General features: G+C 42.5%; 3 protein-coding genes across 9 annotated transcripts; all 3 read right to left on the reverse strand.

Moving 5' to 3' along the window:
- Positions 1-90: 90 nt before the first annotated feature.
- On the reverse strand, positions 91-2527 carry si:ch73-52e5.2 (protein THEM6). Of its 3 annotated transcripts, none has more exons than XM_057055674.1 (3): positions 2369-2527; positions 1374-1884; positions 91-1227 (listed from the first exon to the last, which is right to left on the reverse strand). In XM_057055674.1, the coding sequence occupies exons 2-3, from the start codon at positions 1878-1880 to the stop codon at positions 1120-1122; spliced, it is 615 nt and encodes a 204-aa protein (XP_056911654.1). In that variant the 5' UTR covers positions 1881-1884; positions 2369-2527; the 3' UTR covers positions 91-1119. The 3 variants fall into 3 exon arrangements, with proteins under 3 accessions (XP_056911654.1, XP_056911658.1, XP_056911657.1); XM_057055678.1 differs by lacking the exon at positions 2369-2527 and adding an exon at positions 2148-2348; XM_057055677.1 differs by lacking the exon at positions 2369-2527 and adding an exon at positions 2144-2348.
- Positions 2528-3850: 1323 nt separating this feature from the next.
- On the reverse strand, positions 3851-5787 carry LOC130539263 (protein THEM6-like). Its single transcript, XM_057057476.1, has 3 exons — positions 5686-5787; positions 4556-5061; positions 3851-4449 (listed from the first exon to the last, which is right to left on the reverse strand). The coding sequence occupies exons 2-3, from the start codon at positions 5057-5059 to the stop codon at positions 4342-4344; spliced, it is 612 nt and encodes a 203-aa protein (XP_056913456.1). The 5' UTR covers positions 5060-5061; positions 5686-5787; the 3' UTR covers positions 3851-4341.
- A 2611-nt stretch (positions 5788-8398) lies between these two features.
- On the reverse strand, positions 8399-21684 carry ccdc24 (coiled-coil domain containing 24). Of its 5 annotated transcripts, none has more exons than XM_057056126.1 (9): positions 21472-21618; positions 20737-20898; positions 18696-18861; positions 14089-14187; positions 13902-14006; positions 12253-12307; positions 10523-10580; positions 9974-10091; positions 8399-9875 (listed from the first exon to the last, which is right to left on the reverse strand). In XM_057056126.1, the coding sequence occupies exons 3-9, from the start codon at positions 18737-18739 to the stop codon at positions 9626-9628; spliced, it is 729 nt and encodes a 242-aa protein (XP_056912106.1). In that variant the 5' UTR covers positions 18740-18861; positions 20737-20898; positions 21472-21618; the 3' UTR covers positions 8399-9625. The 5 variants fall into 5 exon arrangements, 3 of the variants coding, with proteins under 3 accessions (XP_056912106.1, XP_056912105.1, XP_056912107.1); XM_057056125.1 differs by having other exon boundaries at positions 21458-21601; XR_008953892.1 differs by having other exon boundaries at positions 9735-10091; positions 10523-10951; positions 21458-21684.
- Positions 21685-21724: the final 40 nt, after the last annotated feature.

Consider the following 21724-nt stretch of genomic DNA (forward strand, 5'->3'; position numbering starts at 1 on the left):
GTAAGAGTAGAGTGGGTCAGCAGCGTTGGAGGTCGTCAGCCAGCATACAGCTATAAAGGCGGCATTTGCACCAATAAATGACACCTTGCACAGGTTAAATCGCACTTTAATTTAAAATGACTGCAACATAAATGAGCAAACACAATAAATAAGAGTTCAGTGCATTTCTCAATTCAAATTCTAAACAGTACATGTGGACAGCACATATCTTCAAAACATAAGCAATCAGGATTTCCTATCATTCCACCAAAAGAAAGTGGGCAGCAGGTTGGACATACATCTTTATAAATTGATATATTGTTTTAACAGAATACATTACTTTGGTCACAAATAAAGCTTTCATGCATTCAGAGGAAGGTCCCAGCCTTCAGAAAGCTGCTGCAGTAACATTGCAACTTGGACATTTCTTGTGCATTGCAGACTATGAAGTCCCCTGAAACCTAAATTGAGATTATAGGTCTTTAATGTGTCATTCTAGTAAAGAAACCTGTCTTTTTAATGTGAAAAGGATAAAACAGGACAGTTCTCTTAAATGAAATCTTCAAAAATTAAACATTCCCTTTTTCAGTGATTATCTAAAATTAGTTTATCTACTCACTTGTTACAATTTGTGCAAAAATGCTTCCAGGGGAATAAATTCCAAGTTCAAGTATTTCAACACACCTTAATTTAACCTTATAAGAGCTCTCTGACATTTTAAATGTAAAGTACAACTTTAGGTGTAAAGAAACAGGCACTGGAAAAAAAATCAGTTCCAAAATACGCAGATGCCATTGAAATATTCAGTGGTTTATCTTTACATGCTAATCTGTAATGCAAGCAGTTTTCCAGAGTTCTAAAGCCACTTTTATAATCAGAGGCTGAATAAGCTACGAGGGTAAAACTAAGCCATTTCATCACTTTCTTCTCTGAGAAAAACTTTCAGCACGGAATACTTTATAGTTCAAGTTTTTATCTTCAAGTTAAATATATAATTGTATAATTTATACAGTGGAAAAACACAACAGGAATGATCCAACTCAGAAATGACTAAAATCTCTCTACACTGTTTGTGTGCATGTCTGTCTGCTGTATATGTGCGTGCAGTGCTTATGATATGCGAGTTGACATGGTGTGGCTTCACTTCTTCTTGTCCTCCAGGCCACACTCTGCTCTCAGCGCCTGGCTGCTGGCTGAGATGAATTTTATCCAGTGTTTGAGATCCTCAGGGAACTCAGGGCACTCGACCTGCACACAAAAGACATTTTCCATACTGCTGAAAGGGAGAGAAAATCTCAATCTGGAGCTAGTTTATTGGTTTGCAGATTTCCTGATCTTAAGTGACAGAAGATACAGGCTGTAATAATAATAAAATAAGTCATTTTCCAACTCACCTTCTTTTTGCAGTTAAACTCAATAATGCTCTCCGGGCTGTGGCGCACCATATTCTGCCTGCAGAGCATAATTGCAGAGACAAAACCATCTTTCTTGGACACAAAACGCTGCTCCAAGTAAAAAGCCTTGTCATCCCATCCCAGTACTTTTGTGCGAATCTCAAAAGCCTCCCGAAAGGCCAGAGAGCGACGATAGCGTATGGTGGAGGCGCCTACCACCATTTTGGCGCCCAGTTTGAATGAGGCCATGAAGAGCCCATTTCGCATGTAGTGATGAAATCGGGCAAAGTCGCACTCTCTTAGATACCGGGAGTTGTTCATGTGGCCCATATAGTCCAAATCATGTGGCAGGACTATTCCATCAATGGTCTGCTCGGCTAGAATATCCCGTATCTGTGGTTGAAACCAAGCCTCGATGAACACCCGAGCTCCCCGTAGGAAGTACCACACATCCAGGCTGCAGAAGAGGAGGAGGGCAGCACCCAACAGCAGCAACAACAGCAGCATCTTTCTGCAACAACAGTCCAACCATAAATGACAGAAATCTCAATCAGTACATTTCAAAGGGAATTGCACGAGTGGCTGCAGCGTGACATATTCAGCTTCATTCAGTGCGAACGCTTACATTAAGCATATTTTTCCTGCCCCCCCAAACCGGAAAATATTGATTTGACCTCAACAATATCAGTGCAACTAAAATTAGGCGCATGTTTTTGGCTTTTAGATGTCTAGGCCTATTTCCAGAAATAAGGAAGTAGTATCATAATTACCCACATAGACCTCGAAAATAGAAAGTTGGTGCATTCGAATGGAGCTGGTGCAAACTGCTGAGAGCCGGTTCTGCTAGCCTAGCCACAATTTTCCAGTCACTCTTTTCCACTCCGAAAACATTCGGAGTTCATATTTCTAAGTTTTTCAAATATTTTCGCACCAATGTCTTTATTTTCGATTAGCCTGTGTGATCGTATATCTATTTTAAGCGCTGTAAAACTTACTGTGCGTACAAACACGAGAGCTACCATGGAACACGCAATAAACGTCAGATCGGCTCGGGGGCCTGCGCATGAAGATGGCGTCACGTATTCCAATTGGCTGTAATGGAGCGGCTGCCGTAACCTTGGAAACAGAAGAAGCGATCGAAAGGAATTTGTACAGGCGATTTCAATGTTCCAAGAGAAAGCGCCTGCAAGCAAAATTCTTTTGGCCGTAGTGTACTAAAAACGATTCCACCGATTATAAATTGAAAGAAGGAACCTACAAAACCATTAATCCCGCTAAAGAGCTCTTAGTTAAACATAAACTATTCTTGTTTTCGGCAGATTTGACAAGGAGACGACTTTTCACTTGAATTATCATTGTCAACATTCAAAGCAGGTTTTGAAGACAAAACTTTTGGAAAGGTAAAATAGGTATTAATGGACCTCTTACTGTGATGTGATGATATATATTTTTTTCGGTACGATGGATAACAACGCTGCTTACACAACTTACGTAGATACAAGTCAATATGGTTCGACTATACACATTGATTTCGTTGTTTCATTAGTGAACTTCAACGGCCCAGCTGAAGACTGAACGAACCCAAAATACCCCTCGTTATTGTTCAAATTAATTATATCTCTTGATAAAGGACAGCCAGGTCCTGACACCCACCACCACCACACACACACACACGGAAAAACATTATAATGCGTTAGTAAGGTATATGGTATATAAATACACGCACACAAAAATTGGCGCCCTAAATATGTGCTAAGAAAAACATACATTAAATGCAAATATAACCTTCAAAGTGAATAATAAAATAAAAATTATCCAAATCCAGCATTAATAAACGTTCTCCGACAGTGGATTGCCAATACAGGTATTATGTTTGTCCACGTGAGAAGTTTGACAATTTACATAAAGTTTATTGAGAAAATATGCCATGACGTCATTTTTAAGCGCAGGCCCCAGATTTGGCAGCCAGGGACAGTCCGGCCGCACTGACTTCTCTGGTACCGACCCGACCGGTTCGACCCGATAAGAGTCGAATGCATTTTCCTTCTTTTTAAACTACTCCCCCCACTGTATAATTCTGGCTTTGCTCAGCGGTGTAACAACTTCCTGGTTTTCTTCTTCTTTCTCCAGAAACTGTCATCATCAGCGTAATTTTTTTTTTTTTTAACTAAAACTAGAGTACAGGGTTACCTTATTAAGCAAAGGCAGGAACATACAGGGAATACACAAAAAGCAGGAACAAGGGGGAAAATTGCAATATAGTTGCATTACTGCTTATTTCAATAATTTGTCTCAAATGTCAATAGCTATATTGATTAATAATTATTGAGATATTAAGCACATAAATCTGTGTAAAGATATGATCATTCATCTTCTTCTGTACTCATAAAGCCCTAACAGACCGAATAACTAAAATCAGACTGGTTTTCTTTTTGTTCAGCAAATTAAAAGCAAGCAAATTAAAAAGCAAAAATAAATCAAATTTTATTATTGTTTTATTTTGAACTTAGATACTTACATCAAATGTATATTTTTTTTAAAAAACTTTAATACAGACATTACTCCCTGTATAAACTGTAAACTCCATTTTTAAAGTCTAAGCACCAGTAAATTCAAATCAGCTAACTCAATGTACAGAGTCTATAGAATCAATCTTAATTCCAATTAGACTTTGATCAACATATAACAGTATCCACATGTTGCTATTTTTAAAGCCCCCCCCCCCCCCCACTTCTCCTCTATTTAAAGATCCTTTACATTTACTGTATGTACCGTACCGTCTCCCAACATTGTGGAATACTTTTTGTTGTAGTGTTCACCCATGTTCCTAATGGCACAGAGGTAAAGCTCATTTTTAAAGGCATAGGCAGGAGTGTGCCAGGCAGAACTGTACAAAAAAGGGGCTTTTAGTCCTGAGCACTTGAAGTCAGTTAGTACAAAAAGTCTCCGAAGTTTCCTAGGTTATCTCTTATTGATTCTTTTCATGTAGGCCGCTCTCAGTACGGAGGGCCTGGCTACTGGCAGAGATGAAGTTGACCCAGTGCTGAAGGTCCTCTGGAAACTCGGGACACTCCACCTGCAAGATATAAACCCCAAATACAATGTCAATCACAAAGAACTTCTAGTTTCATCACATTTCCAGTGAAAAAACATGCACGCTTGATGAAAGGGATGCTCCTCACCTTACGCTTGCACAGGTGCTCCATGATCTTGCCTGGGCTGCTCCGTATGATGCTCTGCTTGCAGTACATGACAGCGCACACTAATCCATCCTTTGTCGACACAAATCTTTGCTCCAGGAAAAAGGCTTTGTCGTCCCATGTCACGATGCGGCTCCGTAGCTCATAGCCCTCACCAATACACAGAGCCCTACGGTAGCGGATGGTCGTTGCCCCTACAACCATTGAAGCTCCGAGCGCTCGCAGTGCCTTGAACACACCGTTGCGAATGTAGAGGGAAAAGCGGGCGAAGTCACACTCACGAAGGTAACGTGCATTGTTCATGTGGCACATGTCAATGTCGTGGGTCGTGACTCTGCCTGTGAGGGTCTGCTCAGCTGTCACATCCCAGACTGGTGTCTGGAACCAGGCCCGTAGAACAACCACAGCTGCCCGCAGGAAGTACCACACATCTAGGGTGCTGAAGAGCACCAGCAAGGCCAAGAGCAAAAGCAGCACCCACCACATCTCTCTGAGGAACAGACACAAGGTACATAACCAGTGGGATGATCAGGATGTATTAACATAAGGTTCTGCGTGATTTATTATAGAAAAGACATATGACATATGGTGATCAAACTTAAAAACTGCTCCCTTTTGGGTGAACTGTGCCTAGAACATGTGCCTGGTGGGAACAGGTTCAGCAGGAAAGTCAGCCTTCTCTGCTGCTGCAAAACACCATAGCTCAGTTCGCAGGTTTAAGGGATAAATATGTAGCCAAAAGTATGGACGTAACTATGGAAGCTCGTTTATAGAGAGGTATTTATAGAGAATCTGTGCCAACACTGAGTTAGTTGGAGGGTGTAAAGTTGCTGCCATATGACAGACGAAATATTAAACAAGGAATCACATTTCATCTAGTCATGTCCGATAGCAACACTGTCAGAAAAGTCCTTTGCTGAGTTTTGAAAGCAATGTGATGAATCTGACATGATTTTAATTAAGCGATTGTATTGTTTGTACTATCTAATCCGAGGTAAAACTGGCGTCCTCTTCCAAAAATAAAACAGTTTATAATTTACGGACACAATCAGATTTTGAAGGTAAAGTGAAACGATTTAAAACATTTGAGTTAAAGGTGCCAACATGCTCACCTGTTGCCCGATTTGTTCACTAAGATTTGTTGAGCAGAGTTTAGTCAGTCCATAAATCGATCCTGATATAGGAGTACTTCCGGTTCTGATCTTCAAAATAAAGTATTGGCTATAATTGTCACTATACTTAACGTCAAAATAACAATATTTGTACCCTCAAATATAAAAAAAAACCCGACCAAAACAATATACCTGGATTTATTTAGTTTTTGCGTTAAATATATATATATATATATAAAAATATTTCGATATTTTGTGTAGCCTTCCACGGATTTCTATTTTATCGTGACAGAAAGACCGTGACAGTAAGACCTCCTTACTTCCCCTTTATGAGCGCGTGCGCTATGACTGCGGGCCAATTACAGACGTCGAACAGACGTGTGGGCGGAGACTGCCATTTTATTTTTATTTAAAAAAAATTTTTTTTTATTGACAATACAGTACATACAACAATATACAGTGAGGAGCGAAACACCGTGATACAGAGCAGTGTGACCAGGGATCACGTTATTTGGCAGAGTCTCAGTTGACAAATCCTGTCCCTGGATGGTCAAAGAGGGTGGGAAGAGATAGGTGAATAGAGAAATGCGTTTTAACCATCAAAAAGCTGATGGGATACTTTTAATAACTCTGTTCATTATGGTTACACTGGGACTTTAATTTGAGTTCGTCATAGACTAAGACTAAGTAACAGACCAAATGTTTTTCTCCATCCACCCACTTAAGAATAAAGATCTGTTTTTGGAAAGGATGAATCTACAAATTCCATATGCAAACATGGAAGTTATGCTTGCACAACATCTTCACAGCGACGTCTGTGAATGAAACAAAGACAGTTTATCAGGGTGTGTTTGGAAGGAGAAATCACAAGGGGGTATAAAATCAATTCCCCCAATCATTCTGGAGAAACTTCTCCGGAGACAGAATGCCAGAAGCTGTTAATATTTACCAAAAAGGTTCTTAACTACTTGATCTTTCACTTTCCGTTGATACAATCATTCAATGGGATGTCGCCCAATATCTTCACAGTCTTTCACCAAGGTTGCTCTCTTTGAACAGTGGGAATCCCTTTTCCTGTAATCAGAATTCACCTTGATGATAGTTTTAATGGCGTTCTGTGTACAGTGGAAGTCCGAGCTGGATAAATGCATCTTCAAAGACTTTCCATCTTTGTTATGTAAATGCAACCAAGGGCAGCGAGATCTCCGATCAGCCACCTGTCTAACCTTGATTTCCATGCATATATCTTGTTCCATTTCTCAATAAACTCATCTTGTTGCCTTTCATAACACGCAAGTATTTAGCAGTAGACCTGATGCCTGACACCAGATGCTACCACAAGATGGCAGTAGTGTGACAGGTCGAAAAGAGTTCAATGGTCTCAACGATCTTTGGAACCTGCTCAACATTTGTATCTACGTATATCACAATCACTATTGATTTTTTTTTTTTTACAAGAATCAAAATAATCTGTGCTGCAATTAGAAAAAATGATGGTGAAATGGGGCGGCCTTTGGAGGAGCGGTGTCTCCTAATAAGGATTATGAACTGGTCGTATTGTGATAAAACAGTGGATTGTCCTCCTGTAATTCTCCCTAAAGCCTCACATCTCTAATGTTTTGAAAATATAGGGATGTTCTACAACATCAAGTGCATTAAAGAAGTCAAGAAATAGGAGCCACAATCACTTATATGATCAGTACGTTCCTCTAAATCAAGAACTCCTTGAATGTTGTTATTTATTGATCTACCCTTAGTAAATCCTGATTGTCTGTCACTTATTATTAGAGGGGGACCTTCTTTGAGACAATTAGAGAACAGTTTAACAGTTTGCATTCAAGGGTCTTTGTCTGATAAGAACCATCACACCTTGTCTCGCAGTTGGAGGCAGGATTATTTATTTCAATTCCAAATTTTTTTAAAGAAGTAGGTTGGAAGTCTGCCAGGTTTCAGACACAGCAACACTTTCTCCAGGTCCTGCTGAGAAGCCTGTCACCTTTGTCTCTGAAATCCCCCATTATTTGCAGGCTGCATCCTCGAATTTTGTCAAAGAAGGTTTCTGTGGTGTTCAGAAGAGTAAACACTCAGCAGCCACATAGCTAGTGAACCATTGGACCCCTTCTGCCTTCAAAACTGCCTTAATTCTACGTGACTACTGAGTGTAGAGGCCACTAGAGGACAGAGAGCTCATTGTCATGTTCCAGAAACCAGTTTTAGATGATCAGAGCTTTGTGACATCTTTCATTATAGTGCTGAAGTAGCCATCTGAAGATGGTCATTAAGGGATGGGCAACAATGCTTGGGTAGGTTGAAACGATGCTCACTTGGTATTCAGGGGCTCTACCACACCATTCCATCACCAGTAAGTTGAACTGTTATACAAGGCAGGATGAATCTGTGCTGATCAAAGTGCTGCGTTCAGAGATGCTGTTCTACATTCCTTGGTTGTATCCAGTGGTTATTGTAACAGAGTTACTGTTGCCTTTCTGGAACCAGTCGGCCATATTCCTCCTCCCACCACACAACTGCTGCTCACTGGATATTTTCTCTTGTTGGGACCATTTCCTGTCAACTCTAGAGATGGTTGTGAGAGATCAGCAGCAGACGTAGCTAATGAAGTGGTTGGTGGATATAGGTTGTTATAGAAAGGGTCAATTTTCTAGCTTTTACCTCTGGGTGGAGAATGTGACTCCATGCAAATAGGCACATGTACTCTTATTATCATCCAGTTTTATTTTAGAATCTACTGACAACACTACATACAAAATACATATTTTATTCCAAGTCAAAAAAGTTGGCCACTAAAAATGCGGAGTCCAAATTTACAATGCGGTTTTAATTCAAACTTTAATCAACACTGTGAAAGGTTTTTTAAATTAAAAGTGCAGATTTTACAGGAAGCTTTAGTAACACCAACATAGATGTAAAATTAACACACATAAAAAAATCTTTGGTTTCAGGTTCCTGATTCAAGATTTGACCCCAGTGAGGCTGTAAAAACGCCCTTCTAATATTTTAAAATGCTTTTTACTGACAACGTGATTGAACGTATTCATCACACAAATTTGTACTCTGCTCAAGAGTTGGGGGATCCAATCAAAATTAGCCCTCGAGAGATTTTAGACTTCCTGGCAGTACCGCTCTGGATGGGTGTCTTGAACTCCCCAGCCACGCAGGACTGCTGGCACCATGACGGTCGGGTGCATCGGCACTGTCTGACAGAACCGCATCGGCGGAGCTACCCTGATGTCAGACAAAGCCCTGAGGAAGGGAAGATGTGGTGCATTTGATCGCAGGTCTGCTGAAGGGGTGGTCGCAGTGAAATGCTACGGCAACAAATGCGTCAACCCTCTGAGCAACGCATATGGGATCACGCTTCTTTCAAATGTCCAACGGTGGAGCAAAGAGGCCCCCCCGTGTCTGTCACTCATTTCTGCCTATAGGAATGGGGTGGATTGATCTGTCTGACATGCTGGTACACCTGCACAAGACCCCAGCCAAGTCAAGGCACTGGTACATTCCACTGTTTGGATACATTTATGCTTTTGCAGCAATACACAGATGAGTCAAAATGGAAATGTTGGGAATACAGTGTTTGCAATGTTCCTGTGTTGTGTGATGTTTATTTATGATGTTTATTCCTGTCAAAGGTTTGCATTTTATTAGACTCTTTCTACTTTTTTGGTATTTATGTGCATTTCAGTACATCGACCATGAAGTGACATCTTACCTGTTTGGTTAAGGTGTGTGTTTGAAAAACTGTAGTATCAGCTGAAAATAATGGTTTTCATTGTTGTTACTATTGCCCCAATGAAATAAAAACTGCAAAGAGATCATTTTGCCATTGCTTTTTTCTTAGTGTAGATTAATCACCCTTACATGTCCATCATGTGGTCCCAGCAGGTGAGTGTGGTGCTGTTGGAATGGGTTGGTGTTGGCGTTAACTACAATCTGTGGTTTTAACCATCAGCGGCTCCTGTTGCACACAGCTGTGTGTGTTGCTTTCAGTCCAGCTGAGGTGGACGTACCGATGTGCTGCTGAAGAAATATTCCTTCGTCTGACCCTTGAACCCGGAGGGATGGCTGGTGGCCTTGGTCCTGCAGGACACAGCGGAGGAGCTGGACGTGGTTTTATGACTGCGTTTAATGCTGGAAGAGTTTCCGCAGAAGATGTTTGTAATGTTGGTAATCTGGAGAGCGCGAGTGGGACTCAGATTAAAACATCCTACTTGAAAAAAACAAAGTAAAAACTGTGTTTATTAAGTAAGTAGTAATTAGACACGCCAACCTGAACCTGGTTTGTGACACTTTCTCATTGACAGCAGACCAAGTTGGACGCGATGCAGCTTGTGAGCAGCTGAAGAGTCGCAGGTCCTTCTGTACGGCTCCTCTCAGATCCTTCAAATCTGGAAGCACACGAGTGCAGCAGACGTTGGCATTTAAATAAAGGCACTGAGAGGATAAACTGATATTTAAATGCACAAAATCATCAGAGAATAACCCACGCGAGTGCTACTGTACAAGGTCTGAAAGGAAATTTATGATTTGAATCCAAGCTAATGTACTCCAATGAATTCATCTGTCATTTGGCCCAGACTAGATGGATTTAGCTGCAGTACATAGCGATTCTGTTGACTTCATTAATAAGGATCTTACATAAAAGGGTTCTGCCTTGGTTTGTAAATTGATAAGCATTCCAATTTCAATTCATCTATTCTCTGACATAAAAACTTAATGAGATGTGAATGACAAAACGAGCCACGCGGATATAGCAGGAAAACTGATGTTGCACAACACAGATCTGCCGCTAGATGGCAGCAAACCCGCATGGAATCACCTTGAAGCGTCGGTTCTTGTTTCCCTGACTGACTCTTGCATCTTTGTTTAATATCATCCTGCAGGGAACAAGGCAAGTTGATTTCAATCCATAGTGCTTTACAGAGGCTAGCAAATACATTGGAGATTCAATTAGAATCAATTAAAAAATAAATTATAATCAGGTTCCGTGTTTGGTCGCCTTTATTTACAGCAGATGTGAAAATGAAAGAAGTCACAGGGCTTTCACTCTCACTCCGCCTTTATCTTTTCTTCCTAGTTCATCTAATCAACCACAAAAAGACCCACGACAGTACAAAGATGTGTTTACTTACACTACTAATGTGATCTGAGAGTGATCGAGACTGAGACCTTTCATTCAGTGTTGTGACAGACGTCCAAAAATAGATGCTAGAAATGCTGAATATGTTCATGAAAACATGAGAAGAGACTGTAAAAGAATGGAAAAAATGTTGAAGAATAACAGCGGGCAAAATGGAACAGTGCATGTGTGTGCACGTGTGTGTTTGTGAAAGAAACCACTAAATGACAGAACAGCCGTGTTCCATGATCCTTTGACCTCCAATCCTCCAATCCACATGCAGAAAAACTGGGCTATTACATGAACTGCTGCTACATTAAGAAAGGAGGCTGCCAATCACTCATAGATTACTAACACACACACACACACAATAAGCGTCTGTGGTGAACACGGGCTTTGAACCCATGGCCACAGCGCTGACTCAGAGGTATATTTAAGGAAAGCACGCATGTTAATGTCATTACTGTCATGCGTCACTCAGAGCTACCCAGGTGCAGCCAACATACACAACGGCTCCGTTTTCAGGAGCAGAAACTGGAAAACAACGGTCACCATTGCTGCTGGAAAACCGGTCGACAGCGGCCGCCTCCCTGTGCTGTCACCTCAAGCTGGACCAGACCCCCACCGCCTGACTCCGCCGTCCAGCATCCCGCAACGAGCAGCGTTTTAATGCTCCAGCACAGCTGACAGCATTTTAGAAACTGGATCAGCTCCCATCTGTTGAGAGCCGAGGCGGCAGCAGCAGACTAGAAATGCACGGACTTTAAATAAAACACCAGCTCAGGGCGAATCCTACTAACGCCTTTATGAAACTCTTTTCCTGGATTATACAGAGAGTTACATTGAACAAATTCACACGCATACACACACACACACACACACACACACAACACACACACACACACACACACACACACACACACACACACACACACACAGATATACTTCCACATCTGGTCTGCAGAAAAGTCGTACCCCTGGTCTCTGACTAACTCAGAATCGGAAAGTAGCCAGATTGCCGCGCATGTGCGCTTGCCTGTTTTGCCGTGCGCCTCTCTCGGCATGTGACGGACAGTAATTCGAGCGGTTAGAGATCGATCTTACTCAGCAGTGCAGAGCTTTGGGCCGCTCGGATGAAAAGACAAGATTAAAGTGAGCTGAGCTCCTGCAAGGTACCTTTGACTCTCCCTGTGTGTGTGTGTGTGTGTGTGTGTGTGTGTGTGTGTACATTTGCATTTGTGTGTAAATTCAAAACATGGCTGCAATAAAGATGTGTAGCAGAGCTACCAGAGGCCATTCTGCATCATCAGGATGGTTTAATATAGTTTTAATACTATATATGAACAATTTTTTCTTCAAAACCCTTCAGTAATTAACACCATCAGGATTATTTAGGTCCCATATATTCATGTGGTTTGTGGTTTTCTTACCTTTAAATGCTTTAGCAGCTTGTTCAGTGCTCTGCATTCCTCTGCCAGGACAGACCTGGAGAGACAGACATCACTTTTCCTCCAGTTGTTTTTCATTTAAAGAAAACCGAAACAATTGTGCCAAGAATTCAAATCTGGGTCAAAGTGGAAAGTCTGTTAGTCACGGCGGGCACGCGCAGCCCGACACCTTTAGAAGCAGAGGTTTCTTAAGCGCTTAAACATGTGTCTGATTGATCGTACTGGTGATTATTTTCACAAGCGTGATCCTTTTCAAGAGTAAAATGTGGCGCTGTGTTTGAAGGTTGGCACAGCAGTGGAGCACATGCTCTTATTTTGAAAGAACTGAAAGGTCATTTCGTGGAAGACTGATTAAGAAAGCCACAGCAACAGAGGCGGTGGCAGCAGAAGAGGGGCGCTCAGAGGTTATCTCCCAGTTTTTAATAAGGCCACTCTTTTCCCTCCTCTCCCTCTCTCTGCCTCCTTCCTCACGCTCTTCCTCTCAGGTTACAACGACTACAGAAGACTTTATTGACTTCTTTCAGATGAAAAAGAAACTTTCTCTCTCTAGGATCTATTTTCTAACAATGGATCTCTTTGTTTTGTTTCAGTCAGGGACGACAGAGGGAGAAGTGGAGAAGGTGGAGTCTTTCTTCTCTCTTGTCAGGTAGACAAAGTCACTGTGGACCTGTTGGCCTCCATAGTGTGGAGGGAGGTGGGGGTCATACAGAAGGCATTTGTTGTTAAGGAGGATGAAGGTAGCAGCAGAATCCACTCAGGGAGTTCTGGGAAATTACGGAACACTCAGGAGTAGTACAGGTCTGTGAACAACTACCACAGCACATGTGGATCCCTTACAGACGAATCAGAAATGCACAAATATCAACCGTTCATCTGTGAGAGTGTGTCCTGGTGCAGATGCTTCACGTATATTAGGAAGAAAATGCTACTACTGAATGTGACAAATTTGGTTTGAATTCTTGAATAATGCAACATAAGATTCCTGCTGTTTGTCAAATGGACACTAGGGGCGCTGGTGTTTGCATCCATGAGAAAGACCTCTAAAAAGAACAAAAATCTTGCCATATGTTAGCATAGTGATGACACGCACCCCCGTGTGTGGCAACGAACAGGTGACTGCTGACGGTCTGCAGCATGAATGATGGCTGCTGGGAGAACTGCCGTTTTCCGAGTGGATTTCGACTTTTATATGTGGGAGCACGTACGACAGGCCAAATGAGCATTAACATGGTTTCACTCAAATCGATAGCTCTACGTGACACGTACTAATAGATGTCTTTTCTAACCTCACACATCTGCCAGCAATCTAGGCTGCTGCTACAGCAACACAAACACCCCAACCCAAATATACAGGGAGGCTGAACATCCAGCTACCACTAGGTGGAGACATTTCATTCCGGAAGAGGCTATGATATGTTTTGTGTGCTTTCTATACATATGATGAAACACAGATTATTCTCTGTAATATGGTATATTTTTCTGTTAAAGTAAGATGCTGGTATGTTATTTGAAAACCAAAACAAACCCCAAAAACATTAATTTAATTTGTTTAATGTCCACATACCATCACATACTGCTGGTATTTGTCAAACATTAAGTGGCAGTTATTATGATTAAAGTGGAAAGCTTACTTGAGACGATCCACTACTTGGCCGATGTTGGCGATATTCAACTTGTCCCTCACTGCCTCAATCTCGTCGGCAGCGGTGGACCGTACTGAACACCGAGACCACGATCTTGAAGAGGGGGGACAAAACCACAGAGACGAGGAGTCATGTGATGCACAGCATCAAGTTTGTAGTTCTTCTAGCTACTTACCTCGTCTCGTGCGCAGCATTTTTGGAGCTGCTCCCGCCGCTGTCACCCAGGACATAGTCGACCACGGCTGGTTCATAGTGGAACACCATGTCTTCTGAACTACATCAACAAGAGAACAGGTATGGAAGCAAGTCCAGGTTCATTCTTCAAGCTGCTGTTGTGCATCAACTAAATGCAATCATCAGCGACCGGAGAAGTGTGCAATCCAAAATAACAATGATCAGATAACAAAAGACAGAAGGGAAAAGAAAGTCAGCAGCATTGACATCTGTAAGGCAAAACCCAAGAAAGATGGCAGCAGTTTCACGGAGAGAATGACAATCGCTCCTGGATGGGTGTGTGTGTGTGTGTGTGTGTATGTGTGTGAGAGAGAGTGAGTGAGGACCACACATGAGGCCAATAAGATAAATCAATTGACTTTTACAGGGTGCACACCTATCCACCAAACCTCATAAAATGGTAAATTCTCAAGGCAAATGTGGCGTTAGCCTGACTTCATAATAGCTAGGCTGCACATGTCTCTGACTAAATATACAAAACAAAAGAAACTGAATTTACTGGGCCAAATATAAAGATCCAGGTCTGTATACTCGTCTGTACTATATTAATTTCCCTGGCAAACAAACCTATTAAATGAAAGTGAAATGAGCCATTTGAAAGTTTCACGGATGAGCATCTCTGGGTTTTCCCTTTAAGCCTTCGCTTGACACGCCGATGCCATTTAGGACGGCAATTTGTGTTTTACAAATACTTCTCAGGCAGCCAACGTTTGATTTAATCCATTTGAGGAGCACTCTAGTGACAGTGACTACTGCGGCGAGGACAGCGAGCACGGCCAGGCACGGCTTCCGTTTCTGTCTCGCTCAGCGACACTTTAATAAGACTCAGTGCTGTTCTCCCCATCAGATCTGTGGTCTTCTGGAAACTGTCAGCTTATAATACCGGCCTTGATGTCTCTCCTGGTCTTAAAGAACCACTTGTCCTGCTTCAAATGAAGTGTCTGCCAGCTGAACAAGCAGAGCTGTCACTTTATATTTATTATATTTCCGTTTAAGCGTGATCTAATTATGGGAGAGGAGCGGGAAGAGATTTTAGTCATGTTAGCGCTGCACCACTGTTCTGTCAAGTCACTTTGGTCTAATTTGGATGGGATCAACAACTATTGGATGAAAGTTCTGCTGAGACATCCACGGCCCCCGACAAGGTCAACTCTAAAGACTCGAGTGATCATTTGACTTTTTCTGTAGCGTCGGCACATTTTCACGCTTATGCATAAAGTTTGGAAGCACAAGAGACGTCACATTTACAGATTTGTTCATGAATAAAACATGGCCTGTACATTCAGTTAGCAGTACAATGTAAATGTCATGTAGCAGCATGCGAGAATGACTGGAAGAGTGTGTGAAACGTCTAAACCAGTGCTTCTCTAGGGACAGGGATGGAATAATTCAGGCGGGGCCTCCATGTTTATATCACTGCCAGAAACACTCAGAGGCATCATATATGGTCCATGCTGGGCACTCAAACTCGGTGATTCCCAGCCAGGGGTACGCCAGTATATTGCAGAGGAAGCATTTGATGAGTTATTTCCAACATAATATGTACATGTGCACTACATCTAGCTTCCTCAGGGAGGGGATAACCTCCAGAGCAAAACCAAAACAGTCAGTATTTAAAGGTCAATTGCTCCGGATTCAGGAGAGCGGTTGGAGGAGCCCCTCATGAAACGCAAGAAAGAAGTCAAACTGAGGTAGTACAGTAAAAACAATTACTACTATAGTACTATACGGGTTCACTTCTACATCAGTGGACGCACCACAGCCTGTGAAGATCTGGCAAAAAGCACATTTACGGTGACAACGGAGCAGCAAACAACGGAAGTGTCGGTAAAACTGAGGAATCAACCAACCGAAAGCTGTCAGAATTTAAGTCAGGTCAGCAACGCCTGTGTCAAGCAAAGCACTGGAGGCGTCTCAGGCCGTTTCTCTCCTGGTGGCTGAAATCCAAAAGCTCAGCAATGACTGTTATGGTTGAAATTACGATGGCAGCCGATGAGAGTTGCCCCGTCGAATAACACCGCATCCCTTTGGATCGATGGAGTGTCGGTCAGTATTATTGGACGAGCGGTGAATGAAAAATCTGTCGACATAAAAACGGGTATTTGATTTTGCTGCCAGGAAGAAAACCGTCCGGGTTTTCGACAGCTTTTGTGATCTGCGCCAGTGCAAACACCTGCACTGGTAGCGCAGCTGTGGTGACGGGAAGCGTGAAGGGACTGTTTGGACACGTATGCATTCGTCATGTTGTTCATCGTGATCCATTTCATCCAGTCCTGGTCACTGAATCACAGACCGTACCTGATACCCATCTCACCACCATCCTCTTCCTCTGTAAAACCAGAGAGAACCAGAAGAGCCTGCCAACAGCTGTTCCATAGCTGCCCCCAGAAATATCAAAGCTTCTGAAAGACAAACAAGCTCAAGTGTCTCACTAAAGCTCAGATGACTGATGAATATTGTTTTAATGAAGTGTTTTGTTCCTTTTTTAAATTGCCTGTATAAAAAAAGACTGATTCACAGGGGCTTCCTGGTTTGTGCTAAATGTTGAGTTATATACATCAAAGGCAACGTGTTATTTATTTTTAATTTAATAATCAGTTCTGTATTGAGAGAATCTTCCCGCGTATGAGTGAGGAGGATGACAAATGGCAACAGGAGACAGAAATGGTTGGGAACCGTCTTTGCTGCAGCTCGGGTTAAGATGGGATAAAAAAAGGTGGAATTGCAGGAAGTAAATCACCATCCGAGCCAGAAGGATCGGCTGCAGCGTTTAATGACGCAACAGAGGAGGACAATGAGGAGAACATTGACAAATTGACAGGCAATAAACGGTTTTACTCACAAAAAGCATGAGGACAACCGAAATGACCCTTTTTCTCAAATGCGTCAGCATATCCAGAGAGGCATCCTGGGGCAACATTCCAGAGCGGAGCCAGCTGGTTGCCGGGATGCTGCTGGGGAACACTTGAGGACACCCTCATAAAGACAAGAGCCCCTGATGCCAAAATGTGGGATGATCTGGCTAAATTTCACCATTCCCACCAGATCTGTGGGTGTTTTCAGATGACATTACTGCATTATGGTGTCAGTAAAGAGCAGCTGTCCCCTTCAACTGCGTTAGTCACAAAAAGGAAAAGCTAAAGAGCTGTTAGAGAATATGGCTGTATGTGGGTCCCTGGTGGTCCCTGCATCATAAAATTCATTGTTTCATTTCTGCCAGTGGTTTAACTAAACTGCAGCCATTTCCTTACACACTCGTAGACACAACTCTTCAAGATGGGAATGAAACTACGATTTACTTTCTTTCCCATCTGTTTGGACCGATACCGTTGGATTGTCATGGTGGATTTGGTTTCAACCCGCTGTGGAATGCACGAACGCCTCCCTTCTATAATTGTCCTATTGTTCGAAAAGCTTTCCCATCCCATTGCATGAAACCACAGTTGTTCTGCCTTCCAGGGGACACAATATAACATTTTACTGCTCTCTTCTGTCGAGGAGAAGTGACGCGGGCCTGACCTGTTTGTCAGGGCGTCGATTGATTTAAACCACTGATAGAAGCAGAAAGAAAAGATCTGCGGTTAAAAACCCAAACACCTTAGTTCACACCGGGAACTGCTTTTATTGAACGGTAGAGAAATAAATTATGGTAATTTAATAGTGGAACGGGCGGGGGGAAGCCTCGTAAAGCACCTGGCTGTCAAACTGGGTTTTAATTCAAATTGTGTTTAGAACACCCTGAGTTATATAAAGTCATGTAATTTGGCTCAAGTCCTGATGGCTGACTGATGTTGAAGGGTAAATGCAGTAAGCTAAGACCTTGCGCTCGCCGTATGGACGCTAACCAGATGCTTTTACAATTCTAATTAAGAGGATTGTAAAGGATGTGACCTTTCTTTTACACAATTAACAAGCACATGGGTGGTGCTAGCTCAGTCTGTTTTGGACTCGAGCCCCAGTGCAGACAAAACATTAAAGATGTTCTGGTAGTAGGAGAAGGTGCCAGAACACCTTCAGAGCAGTGCCAAGGTACCCGTAAGCAAGGTAGCAAACCCACAGATGCTCATCTAGAGCCCTGCGATGAGCAGACAACTCATCCAGGGGTGAACCTGCCTTCATCCAGTCTGTACCCTCACCATGACCCTGAAGGAGATAAAGCAGTTAAGAAGATGAGACGAGACAAGTGCCAAATGCCAAAGCACTAAAACAGGCACGCTCGTGCACTCCATGTTTGCGCCGTGTAGAATCTGTGGACTGTTTCTTCTATAAGTGTTTTGTAATGTAATTACAGCTGTCCTTCCAGCTAACGTGCTACGCTCCTGATGCGACTGGCAAATTATTATTCTGGCGGCGATGGGTGATGAGAATTATCCGCTAATGCCGCTGAATGCCACATTTACACACATGTGCACACTGTGCCGTATTGCATTTCCCCAAACACATCATTGCACGTGCACACCGCTCCTCATCATAAGCACATTTCCATCTCCCAAGACGTTCATGTCCTAATCCTCTGATAAGACACGCTGCGTGTAAGTCGCCACAAACCTTCTCCCAGCGCTGCTTCTCTCTCTGAGGGTCTGCAGCAGCATCTTGACTTCAGCACGCACCAGCTCTTTGATCGCAGGGGGGTCGGCGAGCTGTGGGGACGTGGGGCAGCCCCTCCACCTCTGCCGGGTCCACGCTGGGCACTCAAACTCTCCCACATTTCTGCCTGAGAAAACGAATCATCGCTTATTTATTTGAATAACACCTACAAATGAGTGTAAAATAGAACAGTACAAATGGGCGAAGAGCTCCATGTTAATCAACAGCAACGCTGATCCTGGCCTGGAGATGTGCAGATCCTGTTTTGTCAACACAATAAACATTGTGCACGTGATTAAACATTGGTTATACCTGGAAATGATCAGACTTTCAGCATTTTCTGACAACTGTATCAGCCTTCACACGCCCTCGGCCCATTCCAGGCCTTCCTCCTGCAGTTTTAAGGATTCACAGCCAACTGGCTAAAGAGCTGTTCCTGGATCTGGTATTTTCCCTCTCCTTCTGTAGGACTGCTGATCTCATACAGGAGCTATTTTCAAGCACACGTTGCTGAAATCTGTCACTTAAAACACTTGTTGGGGGGGTGGGGGGGTTATTCTGAATAATTGAAACCAGCTTCCATAATACATTTAACTTAAAGGGCTAATATTCTCTAAACGACTCAGAGCGTTGGGGGAAGTTCGGAAAGCAGAACAGAGAAGCTAATTTTCCCTCTGATTCAACTGCTGGAGACAATGGAGACCTTGATGGAGGAGGAACAGAGGTATTTAAGAACAGGGACGACGCCTGCAGACGGACTACTGCCTTCCGCAGCGGCTCTTTGAAGGATGGAATTCATTACACAGGGGGAGCATAAAAGAGCAGAGGGGAGAAGGAAAATGGAGACATCAGACAGGAAAACACAAGTGTAACCTTGAAGTAAAAGCGAAGGGATCCTGCATTAACCTGACGGGAGTCATTTCATTTCTTCTTTCTATTAATTTGGAAATAAAGTCATTCTCATTTTAGTTAAACACCGGATTGGCACCTCCTTGCTCTGCCTACACACGTCTAAAGAGAAGGGAATGGTGTAACTTGACACTTACACCACACCTACAGCGGGACAGTGACTTTTAATCTGTAGTGTACAGTATCTCGTATCTCAAGCAGGTTAACCAGGTAAATTCAGCAGTATGACGAAGAGAAAAAGGTTAACAGATGTTAAATCAGACTTTTGGCACTTTTGATCATATAAACCAAGAAATTTGTCATTACAACTGTTTGGTATTTCATGGTCACACATAATGTTCAAGAAACACAGGCATAATATCCTGGTGAATGTCTCAGCATCGCAGCCAAAGATGGACAGATGGCTGCGAATCACCACAAATGTGAATCTCCACACAAGTCTGGAGGGCAGCCGACTTCAGCAAGAGGTTGAAAAAACCTCAATCCCTGTCACATTTATTAACGCTGTCAATGAGGAACATCAAAGGCAAACTTATGTCTATTAGCCCAAAAATGATTGATTTATTATTCAAGGTAAGGCCAGTTAACCTGTTGGATGAGTACAAGCACTGAGGGACAGACCAGGTAAAGAAATGAAACATCAAGACATGAACTCAGTTCTGTCGTTCAACTGGAATGTAGCATCCAATAATACACTATAACAGTTGTTGTTGGAAAGTGATTTTTGTGGAGTTTGACATTATGATGACCTTCTGTAGCTGCGGAATATAATATGTATTTAATCATTCAGCCTTGGTTGTGCCTTTTTTTCTTCTCAATCCCAATGCAGCCGACTCTGCGAAGGTTTTAATCAGTTTAAGGTGACGTGCAGTGCTGTCGAATACGACCACTGCAATAGTTATGTAAAAGAATTCTTGACATACCGCCTACATTAGACATAAGGTTGAGGTAACCTTTTACCTCTCAGCTCAAATCGGTTTTTCCTTTCAGCGCAAAATGATGTTGACCTCTGAAATCAGTCTCCCATCATTGCTCGTAACTGGACTCCGGAAATGAAGAGCGAGATGGTGCAGCGAGATGGTGCAGCTCTCACCTCAGCGTACAAGTCTATGTACATGTCAACCAGGGAGTTGCCCAGCGCTGCGCGGATCTTTGGGAGCTCAGACCCGGGAACATGCTCAGCAATCAGGCTCCACAGGGACTGGCTGGGCCAACAGAGCTGCGTTTCATCAGGAGACTGCATATAAATGGAAACCTACAAGGGGGGAGCAAGACAAGAAGAATTTAAATGGAGCAGAGTGACACCTAATCCATATCCCTCATTTTGTATTTTCACCATGTTGTACTTTGGTCTTAATCTCTGAGGTATTATGTCCTCCCACCGAGTGTAGTGTCAAAACAGACGTACAGTTTAAACTTATGACCCCAGGACTCCTTTAATTACCTGTATGCATAATTAACTTAGGTTTGAGCAAAATATACAATTTCTTTTGGCTCAATCATCAAGCACGTTGAGAATTGAAACGTTTTAACCATTTTTGACGAAAATAAATAAAAAGCCAAACGACAGAGGTGACACCTGCTGCTTTTAAACACAATAAATTCTGGCTCTAACGTCTAAAACTACTATAATTTGCAAGTACTTGGCTAATAATATAGTATTTAGTCAGCATAGGTACTTAATTAGCTAACATAGGTACTTAATTAGGAAATATACATTGTGTATTAGTAGAGGTCATTTTTCAGATAGCATCTTTAAACAAAAACAGAATATAAAAGAGCAAAATTTGCGTTTAAGAGTTAATAAAAGTTACCGAGAATGTGTTACCCTTTTCTCTTCGTTGGCTTCTTGAAATGAGTTCGTGGTATCCAAGATAAACCCGGGTTGCTATGGGGAAATCTCGCGAGATTACAAAATCATCCCATTCATGATTAAACTTGATAACGGCAGTGGGACAGGAGTCATGTACTATAGTTAGGTACATCTTCGCTGTTTAACGTGCGACGCTACCTCTCCACCAGGAATCATATTTCAAATGTTTAATTGCCTAAAGGTATGTCAACAATAGGCGCTTCCCCTC

Source organism: Takifugu flavidus, chromosome 15, assembly GCF_003711565.1.
Source record: "Takifugu flavidus isolate HTHZ2018 chromosome 15, ASM371156v2, whole genome shotgun sequence".
NCBI lineage: Eukaryota > Metazoa > Chordata > Actinopteri > Tetraodontiformes > Tetraodontidae > Takifugu > Takifugu flavidus.